General features: G+C 42.4%; 1 protein-coding gene across 5 annotated transcripts in view; it reads right to left on the bottom strand.

The window, feature by feature from the left end:
• The window catches only part of OTOF (otoferlin), a 179841-nt gene that overhangs the window by 115231 nt on the left and 50673 nt on the right, over nucleotides 1-13937 (bottom strand). For all 5 annotated transcript variants that reach the window (XM_027850472.1, XM_027850471.1, XM_027850474.1 and 2 more), the window contains exons 3-4: nucleotides 12208-12296; nucleotides 2275-2374 (exon numbers count right to left, since the gene is read on the bottom strand). In XM_027850472.1, the coding sequence (XP_027706273.1) occupies nucleotides 2275-2374; nucleotides 12208-12296 (189 nt within the window). The remainder of the gene's footprint in view (nucleotides 1-2274; nucleotides 2375-12207; nucleotides 12297-13937) is intronic.

The following is a 13937-nucleotide window of genomic DNA, read 5'->3' as shown; positions in this document are numbered from 1 at the left end:
ACAGAGACAGAGAGACAGAGACAGACAGAGAGACAAAGAGAGAAGAGAAAGGATGGAGCCTTGGGGGACATCTATGGTTAGAAGGTAGGATGTCAATGATGACCCAGCAAAAGGAGACTGAGGAATGTTCAGATAGATAGGACACAACCAGCATGACAGCAAAAGCAAAGGATACGGTTGAATGGGAATGAAGATGCATGTCATGGGAGCTGAGGAAATGGGGTTAACTGGAAAACCAGAGTGCCTGAGGGGGCACCACTATGTATAATGGAAGACTTAAAGTATGAGGACAGAATTTGGGGTGGAGAGGGAGACTCAGTCAAGTACTGAACTCCTTGAGAGAGAAGAGAAAATAGCATAGGGGACATCCTGGGACACTGTTACCAGGATCTGGATAGGGTGACCTATCTGGATGGAATCTCAAAGGAGGAGAGTAGTTTGATGTAGCAGCAGGGGGAGGTGGCATTAAGGAGCAAGGAGCTTATATGTCTTCCATAAGAGTTGATAATCATCCTAGAGTTGCAGAGGTTGATTTGGTCTAAAGGGGTCATCCCTGGAAGTGTGTGCTTGGAGCTCCCTTGACACTTCTTGGGACTCAAGGGACACATGTAATTCAGTGCTGAAAGAACTTGACTCTGATATGATGCAGCAAACCCTAAGTGGTCCCTAGGTCTTTTCCCAACCCTTTGACAACAGCATGGGAGTGGGATGCCCTTCTGTCTTACCCTCTTCCTTCAACCATCCAAGTGGCATCGTATAACTCTAAGATTTCCTGTGAGCAGGGTGCACTCCTCCCTCTCCCATTGCCCCTTTCCCCCATGCCATATAGCTGCAAGCCCATGGCAGTTAAAGTATATATTCTGCCTAGGCAAGCCTGAGCCTGGGTTTTTGGCTGTCTCTTTTGTATCTGTTCTTTCCTGATCTTAGGTGAATGAGTATTTATCCCAATACAGCCATATCTAAACTTAGAGATGAATGACAATTGAGATGTTAAATGACTTGCTCAGAGATCCACAACCAGTACATGTCAAAGTCAGAATTTCAACCCAGGTTTTCTTAACTCTAAAGCCAGCTTCACTATGTCAGGCTGCCCCTTGCTGGGCACAGGCTAGTCACTTAAAATGCTTTTTGAATTAAAAAGTTTTTTATCTGTTTTACAGGTTTTCACTATATCATCAGTTAATACTACTCCAAAATTTCTTGCAGGCAAGAAGTGGGTAAATGACAGAACCAAGGAAACAGATGACTAGAAAGTAAGGTGGGATGATTTAGATCAAGGGACAGTAGAAGTAGACAGCCCAAAGGCTGTACTGGTGCAATACAGTGGAAAGAGGGCTACATCTGGAGCCACAGACCTTCCTTTCTTGTGTCTAGATTGGACCAGATGGCTATTGATGACCCTTTTAATGCTCCAGTTCTGTGATATTAACTAGCCTGGTCAATATCTGCCACTTACTACCTGATTAACTATGAGCACAGATCTTAACCTCTCTGGGGCTCATCTAGAAAAATGAAGGGGTTTGACTAGATGATATTAAAGGTTTCTTCTGGCTCTGTTATGGTCCTAAAAGACCTAGAGCAGTGGCCTTTAACTTAGGATCCCCTGATAGATTTCAGAGAGTCTATAAAGTTGAACAAAGGGGGAAAATTACATCTTTATTTCCATATAATTGATTTCCTTTATAATCTTATGCATTTTGTGCATGTAAAAATATTCTTCTGAGAAGGGTTCCATGGGCTTCACCAGACTGCCCAAGGGGTCCATAACATAGAAAAGTTAATACCTCTGTTTTAGAGTATGAACCATTTTAGAATAGAGCATTAGGTAGATACTCTGTGGAGGATTTATGGGAAGAGATAATAATAATAATATTTATATACTACTTATTATGTGCTTGGAAATACTACTATTATCCCCACTTTACAGATGAAGAAACTGAGGCAAATGGAGTTAAGTGGCTTGTCCAGAGTCCCAGTAATTATCTGAGTAATTATCTGAGGCTGGATTGGAACTCAGGTTTTCCTGACTTCAGTCCAGTCCCAATGCTCTATCCACTGTGCCACCTAGAATTGCACAGAATGAGAAGATGGGCATGTCAATGCCATCTGGGATTGTCACCAGTAAATGCTTGTGAATGATTGATTTAATCTAATACCCTCATTTTACTAATGGGATAACACAAGTAAACCAGGAAACTCCTATGACTGCTTTTCTTTTATCTAGCCATGACCTGCAAATGAAAAAAGGAGGACAGCCAATAGGAGGGCACGTACCTTGATGGTGGCATTGTTGTCATCTATCAAAGTATCCGTCACTTCTAGGTAGCCCTCCTCTACCACCTGCTGCAGTACCATGCGGAAGGTCCCAATGATCCTAGAGACAGCAAGAGGATTGAATAGTGACCAAGGGTCATGGATACAAGGTCTGGGGGCTACAGGAGCTAGACAGTCCTGGGGGAAGTATGGATCATGTTTTTTCTTTAGGTTTGTGAAGAGAATGGATGAGAAGAATTGCCCTGTCCTGGAAGAAAGGGGATCTGGAGACCCTAGATGATTTCAAAGTAGTTGTATCTTATTGGAATGAAATTAACTAACAGGAGAGACCAAAAGGGGAGGAGCAGGCAGTGTCCTAAAGGATGGCCAGGTCTACTGGAAAGGGATGGCTAGAGATAGTGTGATGGGTGAATGACAAAAAGCACATGACCCGCCCCCCCAAACCCTAGCGCATCTGGGGTAAATCCAATGTAGGGATGAATCTTTGGTGGAGAAAATCCTGAAACTAAATGTGAGGGAGGTATTGAGGCACAGAGAGGCTCATAGTCCAGTAAAAAGAGCACTGATTCTGGAGTCAGAGGACTTGGGTTCAAATGCCATTTCTGACACCTATGTGACTTTAGGTAGGTCATTTCATTTCCCTGGCCCTCAGTTTCTTCCTCTATACAATGAGAAGGTTGAACCAGATGGACTTTGTGGTCACTGTGATCCTGTCCTGAGTGAGTAGTTGGGGACAGCTGTGTCAAGGACTCAGCACCAGCAGTGGGGCTAGGCTTGTGTATGTGTCATCATCCCTATTGCGCTGTAGCACTCAGTTTCCTCATCTTTAAATGAAAACATTGGACTAGGTGATCTTTCTGCTCTAAAGCAATGGCCTCAGTCACACAAGAAGTCTGTAAGATAAGGTGCAAGGGGTTTTATTCTCCCTCATTGAATAGACTAGGAAACAAGCTGAGATAGGTTAAGTGAACTGTCCATGGTCCCAAAACTAGTTACTATCAGAGGTAGGATTCAAACACTGGTCTATTTGACTCTGAGTCCAGTGCTCTATTGCCTAGAATGGGAAAGAAGTCAGGCACTATGAGAAGTGCTTTACAAAGATCTCATTTGATCCTCACAACAATCCTGGGAGGAAGGCGCTATTATTATCTCCATTTTACAGTTGAGAAAACTGAGGCAAACAGAGGTTAAGTGACTTGCCCAGGGTCACACAGCTAATGTGTTTGAGGTCAGATTTGAACTCAGATCTTCTTGACTCCAGGCCCAGGGCTCTCTCCATTGTCCACCTGCCTCTAACATGTAAGCACAGTGCAAAGTGATACTCAGTTTCATTCAATTTAACTCAATGAGTATTTGTTGATTGACATGCCCTTCAAGGCTGCATTTAGCATTTCTTTAAAGTGCTTTCACCTGTATTAAAAAGTTCCTAGGAGTCAGGGAGTGTAGGCATAATCCATTTTGCAGGGATGGCTCCAAGACCACTTTCCCCACATTTTCCTCCACCCCACTCACCACCTCATATGACTCCATAAGAGAAATCATTCTTCAATCTGAAGGTTTCCTTTTGGGAAGGAGCAGTATCCATAGCAAATAAGCCCTGGATTTGAAATCAGAAGGCCTGGGTTTGAGGCCTGTCTCTCGATACTAATGGTATGACAACAGACAAGTTGGCCCATCTGTTTTTACTTCATTTTCCTCACGTGTAAAGCAAGGATACCAAGACAGTGTGGCATAATGGATAGAGAGCTGGACTCAGAGTCGGGAAGACCTCAGTTTGCATAGTGCTTCTACCACTTGCTAAACTGTGTGGCCTTGGGGAAATTACACCCTCTTTGAATCTCAGACTTTTTCATCTGAAAAAATGGAGATAATGAGACTTGTGCCTACCTGACAAGGCTGCTATGAGGGAATTGCTTTTTAAATGGCAAAGTGCTACAGAAATGGGAATTATTATAATTAAAGGAATATATTGACACAGAATTTTGATATGAAGAGATTTTTTAAAATTTAGGTTTTTCACTATTGAGAACCCAGTAATTGAGTATTATTGCCACAATTGAATGGTGACCAGGTCAGAAGCTTTACTTCCTAATGTAGAACACTGGCTCACACTCCAAATAAAACATCATATAGCTGCAGAAGAGCAGGATCTACTTGCCCTAGAAGATTATCTATCAGAAAGACCCTTCCCTAGAGGAAACTAGAAATGCAGGTAGTGGTCAGAGGTAGGCAAGGCAGGGATGATGAGATACAGGCAGACACCACCAGGGGACAGCATAGAGCCGTTTCCCTGCACATGCTCAGAGGCATTCCTTCCTTCTTTGAGTATTACAATTAAATAAATTCCTAGGGTCAAAGAATCATAGGATTTTGAATAGGAAGAGATCTTTGAGAGCATTGAATTCAATTCATGTTTATTGTTACTGGGACTTAACAGAGTTAGGAGTATGATGTGGGCATTGGGGAAACCTAGGAAAGGTAGGTCGATATATGGGCAAAGAAAATGAAATATCTGGAAAATGCCACCTGCAAAGTGGTAACATAAGGATTTCTGAGGCAACGTGGAATAAAGAAAATTGGAGGACTTGAGTTTGAGCACACATTCATTTATATTACAGATTGTGTAGGATTATGTTGTGTGTGCATGTTCACCTGCTCTGGGAGAGTTGCCCCTGGGCAGTGTATCTGTCATAGAGTCATAGACTGAAGGCTGGAAGGGCCCCTTGAGACCAGCTAGTCTAATCTTCTCATTTTACAGATAAGGACACTTATTTACCTATCTGTGTAGGTAAAGCAACTTGACTAAGGTAACACAGGTAGCAAGCCTCCATTATGTCCCCAGGTACCTGGCACATTTCTATCAAATGGGGGGGGGGGTTGAGAGAGAACAAACGAAAGCTTTATAGTTGATAAGACTCCTAAGGATTCAGCCGCCACCCTAGGAAGCCAGTAGAGACTACTATAGACATAAAAGAATGTGTCTGTTTACAATTAGAAGTAACATGGTGTGGTGGAAAGAGCACTGGCATCTTGTAATCAGAAAACTTGGGTTTAAATGCTACCTACCATTTTCTAGCTCTCCATGACTCCAGGTGAATCACTGAAGGGCAGCTAAGTGGCATAGTGGATAAAGTGTCATCTTCCTGAATTCAAATCTGACCTTAGACACTTACTTGCTGTGTGACTCTAGGTAAGTCACTTAACTCTGTTCGCCTCAGTGTCCTATAAAATGAGCTGGAAAAGGAAAATGGCAAACCACTCCAATATCTTTGCCAAGAAAACCCTAAATGGGGTCAGGAAGAGTCAGACACAACTGTAACAACTGAGCAATGTCACTGAAAGCTCTGAGCCTCATTATCCTCACCTGGAAAATGGTGGTGATAATATTTGTACTACTTACCTCAATATGTTATTAGGAAGAAAATACTATTAACCCTCAAAAGGCTGGTCTGAGGAAGAGTTACAAATGTATAAATGTAAACAATTACAATGGTCCTAGGGGAACTAGCCTCTAGAAAATATTATTCTAGACTCTCTTCCCTCCCTCACTTCAGGTTGTACTTTATTTTTTCCAGGTTCCATTTTAATAAGCACTCTTAGTAAATCCTGATAGGTACCCCCCTCCAAATTGAAGATATCAGATCCACCAGTGAAGGAAAGGCTATAGGGGAACTTGGTATTCATGTTCGTTGGGTTGGGGCTTCATTAACAGATTTAGGATTATGGTTTAGTTATTGGGAAAATCTAGGAAAGATGGGCAGATGTATGGGCAAAGAAGGAAGGACATATATCCTTTGGAAAACTAACTAACTAGAAAATGCCATTTGCAAAGTGGTAGTGGAAGGATTGTTGAGGCAATATGGCATAAAGAAAAATCTGAGGACTTGAGTTTGAGCTCACTCTGTTACTTTTTGGCTTTTGGGCAAAGAACTTAACTTCCTCCATTAAATGAAGGGGCTAGACCAGGTGATTGCTAAGACTATGAGCTCTGCTATTCTAAGATTCTGACTACTTCAACATGTAAATATGAGTTTTGCTAAGGAAGAACTACTAGCAGCTCACCTGGACAGCACTTGACAATTTACAAAGAGCTTTGTCATGTAGGACCTCATTTGATCCTTACAACAACCTTATGAGCTGTTGGAGAGGGTATTATTCCCATTTTACAGATGAGAATACTGAGACTCAGATTGAGTGACTTTTCTAATGTCATTTAGCTAGTAAGTGGCAAAACTGGGACTAGAACCAGCTTCTTCTTATTCTAAGAGAAAGGAAGAGAGGAAGAAAAGGCAGCAAGGAGCAGTGATGGACGTATACGCCAGTGATAGAGATAACAGGAGGGATTAGAAATTGGAATAATTAAGATAGTATGTGTAAAGTCCTTTCAAAACTTACAGTGCTATGTAAATATTATAGTTATTTATTACTGTTCTTGAAATCCAGAATTATCTTGTTACCTTTGGATACCTTTCTAGTGCCCTGACTCGATGACTTTATTCCAGCAATCCCCAATTTTGTAGTGAGGCTGTGGCAATGCTGGGGACACTGCCACGGGTGTCCCCCAAACCCACCTCACCCTTACTTTAGTTTGGATTCCAGAGGCTGGACCACAATCTCCTGCATGGAGCTCCCTATCTGGAGGGAGGACTGGACAGTCTATGTGACCCAGATTGGATTCCCAGTGAATTAGCCCTGGAATAAGTGAAGCCTGAGGCAGCAGGTGGGAGGGCAGAGCAGCCACAAAGAAGTCCCTACCAGGCACTGTGACAGCCTTAAATAATTCAAGTACTTTCCCCTGGGAGAGGGCATCAGGTATCTTGGGCCAGGTTGGGTATGATCGCCAAACTCCTGGAGCCCTTGCATTATTTAGGTGCCATTGGCAGCCACAGTGGGGAGCCTGGGGTGGGGAGGAGGGATACTGTAGCACCTCAGACATCTCCAAGGCATTTTGTTCTTGGAACTTTTAAAACGCACTTATCATGTAATATTTTGTATCATCTGATGTTTGGGTCTTCCTTCTCTTCTAGATTGTAAGCCCTGAGAGGGCAGGGGCCATGAATTAGCTAAACTGTATTTCCTCATGAGCCCAGCATGTGCCCTATGTACAGTGATGAATTATAATAACTGACATTTATATAGTGATTTAATGTTTAAAAATCATTTTACATTCATTGAGCCATTTGAGCCTTACACCCAAGCCAATGAGATACTACAGGTATTATTCCTGTTCCCATTGTACAGATGAGGGAACTGAGGCTCCCATAAGAAGATGAACTCATAGCATTATGTGGTGGCTAGACTGCTAAACTTGAGGATCCTAGGTTAAGAACTGGAAGGTAGTTTGGAGATCATCTAGTCCACCCTCTCTCCCTTTTCTCTCTTTACCCCTCCATTTTGCAGGTGAAGAAACAAGCCTAAAGCAGTTAAGTGTCTTGCCCAAGATCACATAGCTACTGGAATCAGGAGTGAAATTTGAACCCAGATCCTCTGGCTCCAGATGGATACAGTGCCAAGCCCGGAGTCAGGAATACTGCTCTTCATGAGTTCAAATGTGGTCTCAGACACTTACTAGTTGTGTGACCTTGGACAAGTCATTTAACCCTGTTTGCCTCAGTTTCCTTGTCTGTAAAATGAGCTGGAGAAAGAAATGGCAAACGCTCTAGTATCTCTGCCAAGAACACCCCAAATGGGATCACAGAGTCAGACACAACTGAAATGACTGAACAACAACAAAAATCTCTGCTTCCAGAATCAGAGCACTTTCTAATCCACTACTCAGGCCAACTTGGGTTCACCCTCTGATATTTGCTAGCTGTGTTACCTTAAGCAAGTCATTCTGATTTTCTTAGTCTCAATTTCCTCATCTATAAAATGGAGATAACTAGTCTTGTAGTCCCTAACTTGCAGGCTTGGTGTCAGGCTCAAGTGAGATAATAATTTATGTGCAATCATCTTTCGGTCTCTGCCCAGCAAGGCTTGGCCAAGGAGCAGGAGCCAGGGAGTTACCTGGTGGTGGGTGACTTACCCAACATCCCCCTGGCTCTGATGGCCTTGGACTTGCCCTAGGAGTGAATACCCAGAATGCCTTTGATCAAGATCAAAGGCTTAAGTTGGCTGGTGGGAAGACACCAAAGAGCAGTTATCGAGAACTGCCAGGGGTCCAGGAGGAAGCAGAGAAGAGGGAGGTGACCAGCGGTCAGGCCACAGGGATCAGAGAGGTGCTGAGTGCTGCCACCGGACGCCGACAAAGAGGAGCAGAGGGGAGCAGAGCCAGGCATCTGCGGTCCTGGAGTCCAAAAACTGGACACTGCCCTCCTCCCCCTGCACATCACCCTGCTTCATGCTGAGTTTGTAATGGCTCCTCTCTGGTGCTTTACCTGGTCCTCTTCCCAGAAACCCCTTCAATCCCCAAGGCCAAGGTCATGCTGGGCATCCTCTCTGGGACCAGAGCTCCGAAGACTAGTTATATTCATGAAGCTCTTTACAAACTTCAAAGAATTACATAAATGCCTGCTTCTGTTACTGAGCAGAAGCAGGATTCAAACCCTGTTCTGGCCTAGACTCCAAATCCAGCGCCTGCTCTCCTGCTTCACACCCACTTTCTCTTTGATGAAGTTGTTCATGTTGAATCTGTATCAAAGCCAGCCCTCCAAGAAACCCGGTCCTGCTCATTGTATGACCATTATCCCTGCTCTGGTTTACTCCTCACTACCCTGCAATTAGGGAATCAAGACTCTTTTTGTTGAGGTTTTTCTCAGTTTCTCCATATGTGCTTAGCAAGACCAGTCATACATCCTGAAGAGGCTTCCGCTTCCTACTCCTCAGTCTGCCCCCTCTCCCATCTTCTGTACTCCAGAAGCGTCAAACTTGAGAAGGGAAGGGGTGAGGAGTGGGGTGGGGGGGTGACCTGCAAAACTCCAGAGAAAGGCTGAACCAGATCAAAATATAATTGAGAAATGTTAATAAAATAAATAAAAATACAGTACAACATGGATAATGCTAATTTGTGGTTTTCTAAGTCAATATAGGGCTGACTGGGATTCATTTCTATTCAAGTTTGATACCAAGGCTCCACTCTCTCCTCACTCCTCTAAGTGGTTCTGGGTATTGTTGCTACTTGCTACATCCAGGGTTAGAGTAGGGAAGAGTCCCTCAATTCAGCTGGCCCATGAATTGGGTTTGGAGATTGGAGTTGAGAGTTTGAGGGAAAACTTGGAAGGGTCTATGTCCTATTTCCTAGCCCCTCAGGTCAAATCACAGGCCTGAAGTCAAACAGGGTAAGTTTTAGGGTACACCTAGCCATCATGTAGTTCTGTTGTTGTTCAATTGTGTCTGACTGACCCTATTTGGGGTTTTCTTGACAAAGGTACTGTAGTGGTTTGCCATTTCCTTCTCCAGCTTATTTTACAGTTAACAAGACTGAGGCAAACAAGGTTAAGTGACATGCTCGGGTTCACACAGCTAATAAGTGTCTGAGGTTGGATTTGAATTCAGGTCTTCCTGACTGCAGGCCATTTCTCTATCCACTGCACCACTTATCTGCCCTCATGTGGTTAATTCTCTTGCATCTACTACTTCCTCACCTCTCTGCCCCCGCCTTGCCATAGGCCTAGACTACGTTGGCCCAGACACCACTCTCACAATGGGTCCTTGAGAGTGTGAAGTGGGACATCTTCTTTCTAAGTAGGGATCAGTTCTAGGAAGAATTCCTCTCTTCCTTCCCTCCTGCTCCCTTGCTCCCCATAGCAAACTGGAGAGCTCTCCCCTTAGATATTTGCCAGCTAACCTTATGGTATGTGTGGACAACCCTTTCTCCCATGAAGCCTCTCTCCTTGTTTCCCCTTTGATTCTCTTATCACCCATGGCCTCCTCTGGTTGATACCAGTGGAAGGGAAAAGGTAGAGAAGGTCTGGAGCATAAAGAGCCCTGCTAAAGGAGGACATGTACTTCTTTGTCCCTGTCTACCTTCCATCTTGATGACATTTTAGAATGAATAATGAAGTTCCATATTCAATTATTTAAGCTTTTATGGCAGATAGTTTTACTTTTAAAGACTAGGCATTGTTTTAAAAAATGGATAGTGGTGTAGTGGATAGAGTACTGAATATGGAGTAATAATAATAACAATAATAATTGTCAACATTTACATAGCGATTTAAAATTTTATGAAGTGCTTTGCAAAATAATCTCATTTGATCCTTGAAATTAGGGGTGGGTGCTATTTTTATCCCCATTTTACAGATGAGGAAACTGAGGCTGAATGAGGTTAAGTGACTTGCCCAGGTCACAAATCTAGTAAGTGTCCAAGGCAGGATTTGAACTCAGGTCAGGAAGTTAGGAAGATCTGAATTCATATCCTGCCTGTGACATGTACTAATTGTGTGATCCTTGGCAAGTCACTTAATCTTTCTGAGTCTCATTTTCTATAGTTATAAAATGAGGGGGCTGGACTTCCAGCTGTGTACCTGTGATCCTATGGATCTTACGGACTTTTGAATATAAGTAGTTGAACAATCTGGGCTCTCACAGCCTCTATTTCATTCTCCACTAGTTTTCCTTTAATATTCTGATAATCCCCTGCTCTTTCCATTATGCAATACTGCCTCTCAGACTTTATAGTGTTTTATTTTTATGATGAGTTTAATTGTCATTAAAAAATTAACTTTTTTTTGGCTAGGCAATAGGGTTAAGTGGCTTGCCCAGGGTCACACAGCTAATAAATGTTACGTGTCTGAGGCTGGATTTGAACTCAGTTCCTCCTGGCTCTAGGACCGATGCTCTATCCACAGCGCCATCTAGCTCCCCTAAAAAATTAACTTTTTTAAGAGCAGAGAATCAGAGTAGGAAGGGACCTTGAGAGGCCATCTAATCCAGTACCCTCTTTTTAGAGATGAGGAAACTGAGGTCTAGGGAAGTGAATTGATTCCTCAAGGTTATGTAGATAAGTGCTAGAATCTGGATTTGAATTCAGTTCCTCTAACTACACAACTTGGGGCTCTTTCCTTTTCATCCACCAAACATCTCTGAAGGAGCGATTTGGAACATCTCTCTCTATCTCTTTCTGTTTCTCTGTGTCTCTCTGTCCCTCTCTCTCTCTGTGTCTGTTTCTCTCTCTGTGTATCTCCGTGTCTTTGTCTCTGTCTCTCTCTCACACACACACAGCATATCAGTTATGACTTGACTTAGTTAATTATTTCTTTAACGGTATGTCTTTATTTTAATTAAGGTGGTCAGAAAGGGGATCTCTGAAGTGAATGAACCAAGATTAATCTATCAGCTGATCATTTATTGCTGATAAGCATTTATTAAGCTGCTCAGAGATAAGGTATCTTTGAATTATTTGTCCTAATTCAGTTAAGAGAAGCTTTTGGGGGTAGGGTGGAGTGAAGGGAGTCTTGGAAAGGACAGCAAATATCTCCCACACAGAGAAAAGGACAACTCTTGCTGTGGATGTGCTGGAGACTGGCTTGCAAGAGCCCATTGTTAAATTTTAGTGTGAGCATTTATTTACATCTTGGAATTTTAGGAACACTACAAATTTAGGCTTGATTAATTGTTTCATTGATTATCCAGACTTAAGAAAGTAATAGAGAAAATGTTTAATAATACAAATTCAAATTAAAAGTGTGTCCTGCATATATTTTCCCTCCCAGAAAGGGGGTTCTTAAACATTTAGCAGCACACCCTGATTATAACAGAACCAGGCTGGAGTTAAGCCTGAGAAATCATATGAGGAAACAACTATTTGATAATTTTACCAAGGGTAATCACTCTGTTAGAAAAGAAAGCTATTGGCCCAGAGATTCTGGCATCCAAGATTCTAAACCCCAAGGGATAGTAGAGCCTCTCAGACAAGATAGAATTTTGATAATTTTCCCCCATGGCTCCCAGGATGCAAGAGGTCCTGGCTTTCCCATATGTGAATGCACTTACTTATTGCTGAAGACTTTGCTGTAGTTGAACACCTGGATCTCTAGCATCTCATTGCTGTCGATGTTACTGCCAACTGGCCATCGGAAGGTCTAGAAGAAGAGAAAGAGAAAGTAGTCTAGAACAAGAATTATAAGGAAGGGTGTCTTGGAAAGATGAAAAGGAACAAGTCCTAGGGAATCTATAGTATGTATGTCTTTAACCCATCTCCTGAGCTTACATGGAAGAAGTCTTATCTTAGGGGCAGCTGCCTCAAAACAATATTGTTTCTTTGACTTACTTTGTTACCCTCCCGTTAAAGGTTTACTATGAGGAATCTCAGAAATCCCAGAATATACCTCACTTATCAGTCTCCATATATGAAAGTAGAAGGGTCTTTAGAGCCTTTATAAGCATGTGCTTATATATATATATATATATATAATGTGCATAGGACATTATTTCATCCCATGGAAAAAGCAGACAACATATAAAAGATTCATAGTGGCTTATAAACAATCAAAACAATTCTCCCTCTCTGAAAATTCTGCCTTTACCTTTAGGCCTATACAGGCTTATAGACTCAGTGCTAGTCTATGGCTTAGACTTTCTTCAAAAGATATATAAACCTGGGCTTGCTTGTGTGGAGTCTCACCTTAACAGTCAGATCAGTTTGCCTCAGAGACCCAAACAAGCATGTAGCATTATGGTACTACTTAGACTGTTTTGAATCTCCTGGAAGGAAAATGAGCTTGGGTATGATAGAGAGGCAACTTCTCTTCCTCTGGGACCAACACTGTCCAAATGACTTATGGTAGCATCAAAGGGCAAAGTCTAGAACTTTTGCTCCTCCATATTTGCCTTAATCCTTTACTACTCTTCCAGTTTTGGGGACATATGTATAATCTTCTTTTCCTTAAGAATCTAGTACTGCCTAAGAATTCTCCCATCTTTCTCTTGAAGGCTAGATTCTAGAACATAGATTTCAGGCACTCTCCTCTCTGGTCACGTGGATGAGAATACATTGAATTATTAGTAGCTCTTGAAGTGTGTGAGAGTGAGGCTATTCATATACATAGGCTTACTGCCCACCTTCAGGTCTAGTACTAGCACAGAAATGTGAAGTGAAAGACCAAAATCATTTGACCCCAGCACAATGAGTTGATCCCTCTTATAGTAATTCACTTCTAATTGTTCTACAAAATTGAGACAAATGTGGACATGGGTATGTCCACACCCCTCATAAGGAGATGAAATCAAAATCCCAAGCAGAAGCTCACCTTCTTATAAATTAATCAGTGAACTCCCCTAACCAAAATCTACATGGAATAGTAATTATTTTAGTGTTGAGGAAGGAAGTATGTTCAGGGATGAGTTTGGAAGTGAATGTGGTATCCCAGGGAAGGATTATGCACTTCTACATGCTTAGTCTTTTAGACTAATCCAGACTATGGATTAGTATCCCAGACTATGAATATGCCTGGTAATTTGGACCAAATGAAGTCACTAGGTAGGGACAAGTTGTGTGAATAGACTCTTTGGGCTTCCTTATTCATCCTTATTCAAAGCCATTTCTTGGAGTAGATGAAACTGATAAGTACTCAGGCGGGCCCTGACCACTTGAGACCCCCAAGCAAGCTTGTAGAGTAATAGAATCAAGAAGGTTAAAAGTAGAAAAGAATCTAAGGGGGGCAGCTAGGTGGCGCAGTGGATAGAGCTCTGGCCTTGGAGTCAGGAGGACCTGAGTTCAATTC

Source organism: Vombatus ursinus, unplaced genomic scaffold (genome assembly GCF_900497805.2).
Source record: "Vombatus ursinus unplaced genomic scaffold, bare-nosed wombat genome assembly UNPS02009062.1, whole genome shotgun sequence".
Lineage (NCBI taxonomy): Eukaryota > Metazoa > Chordata > Mammalia > Diprotodontia > Vombatidae > Vombatus > Vombatus ursinus.
Note: the sequence above shows the minus strand (reverse complement) of the source record. Positions and strands in the feature narration are given on the sequence as shown.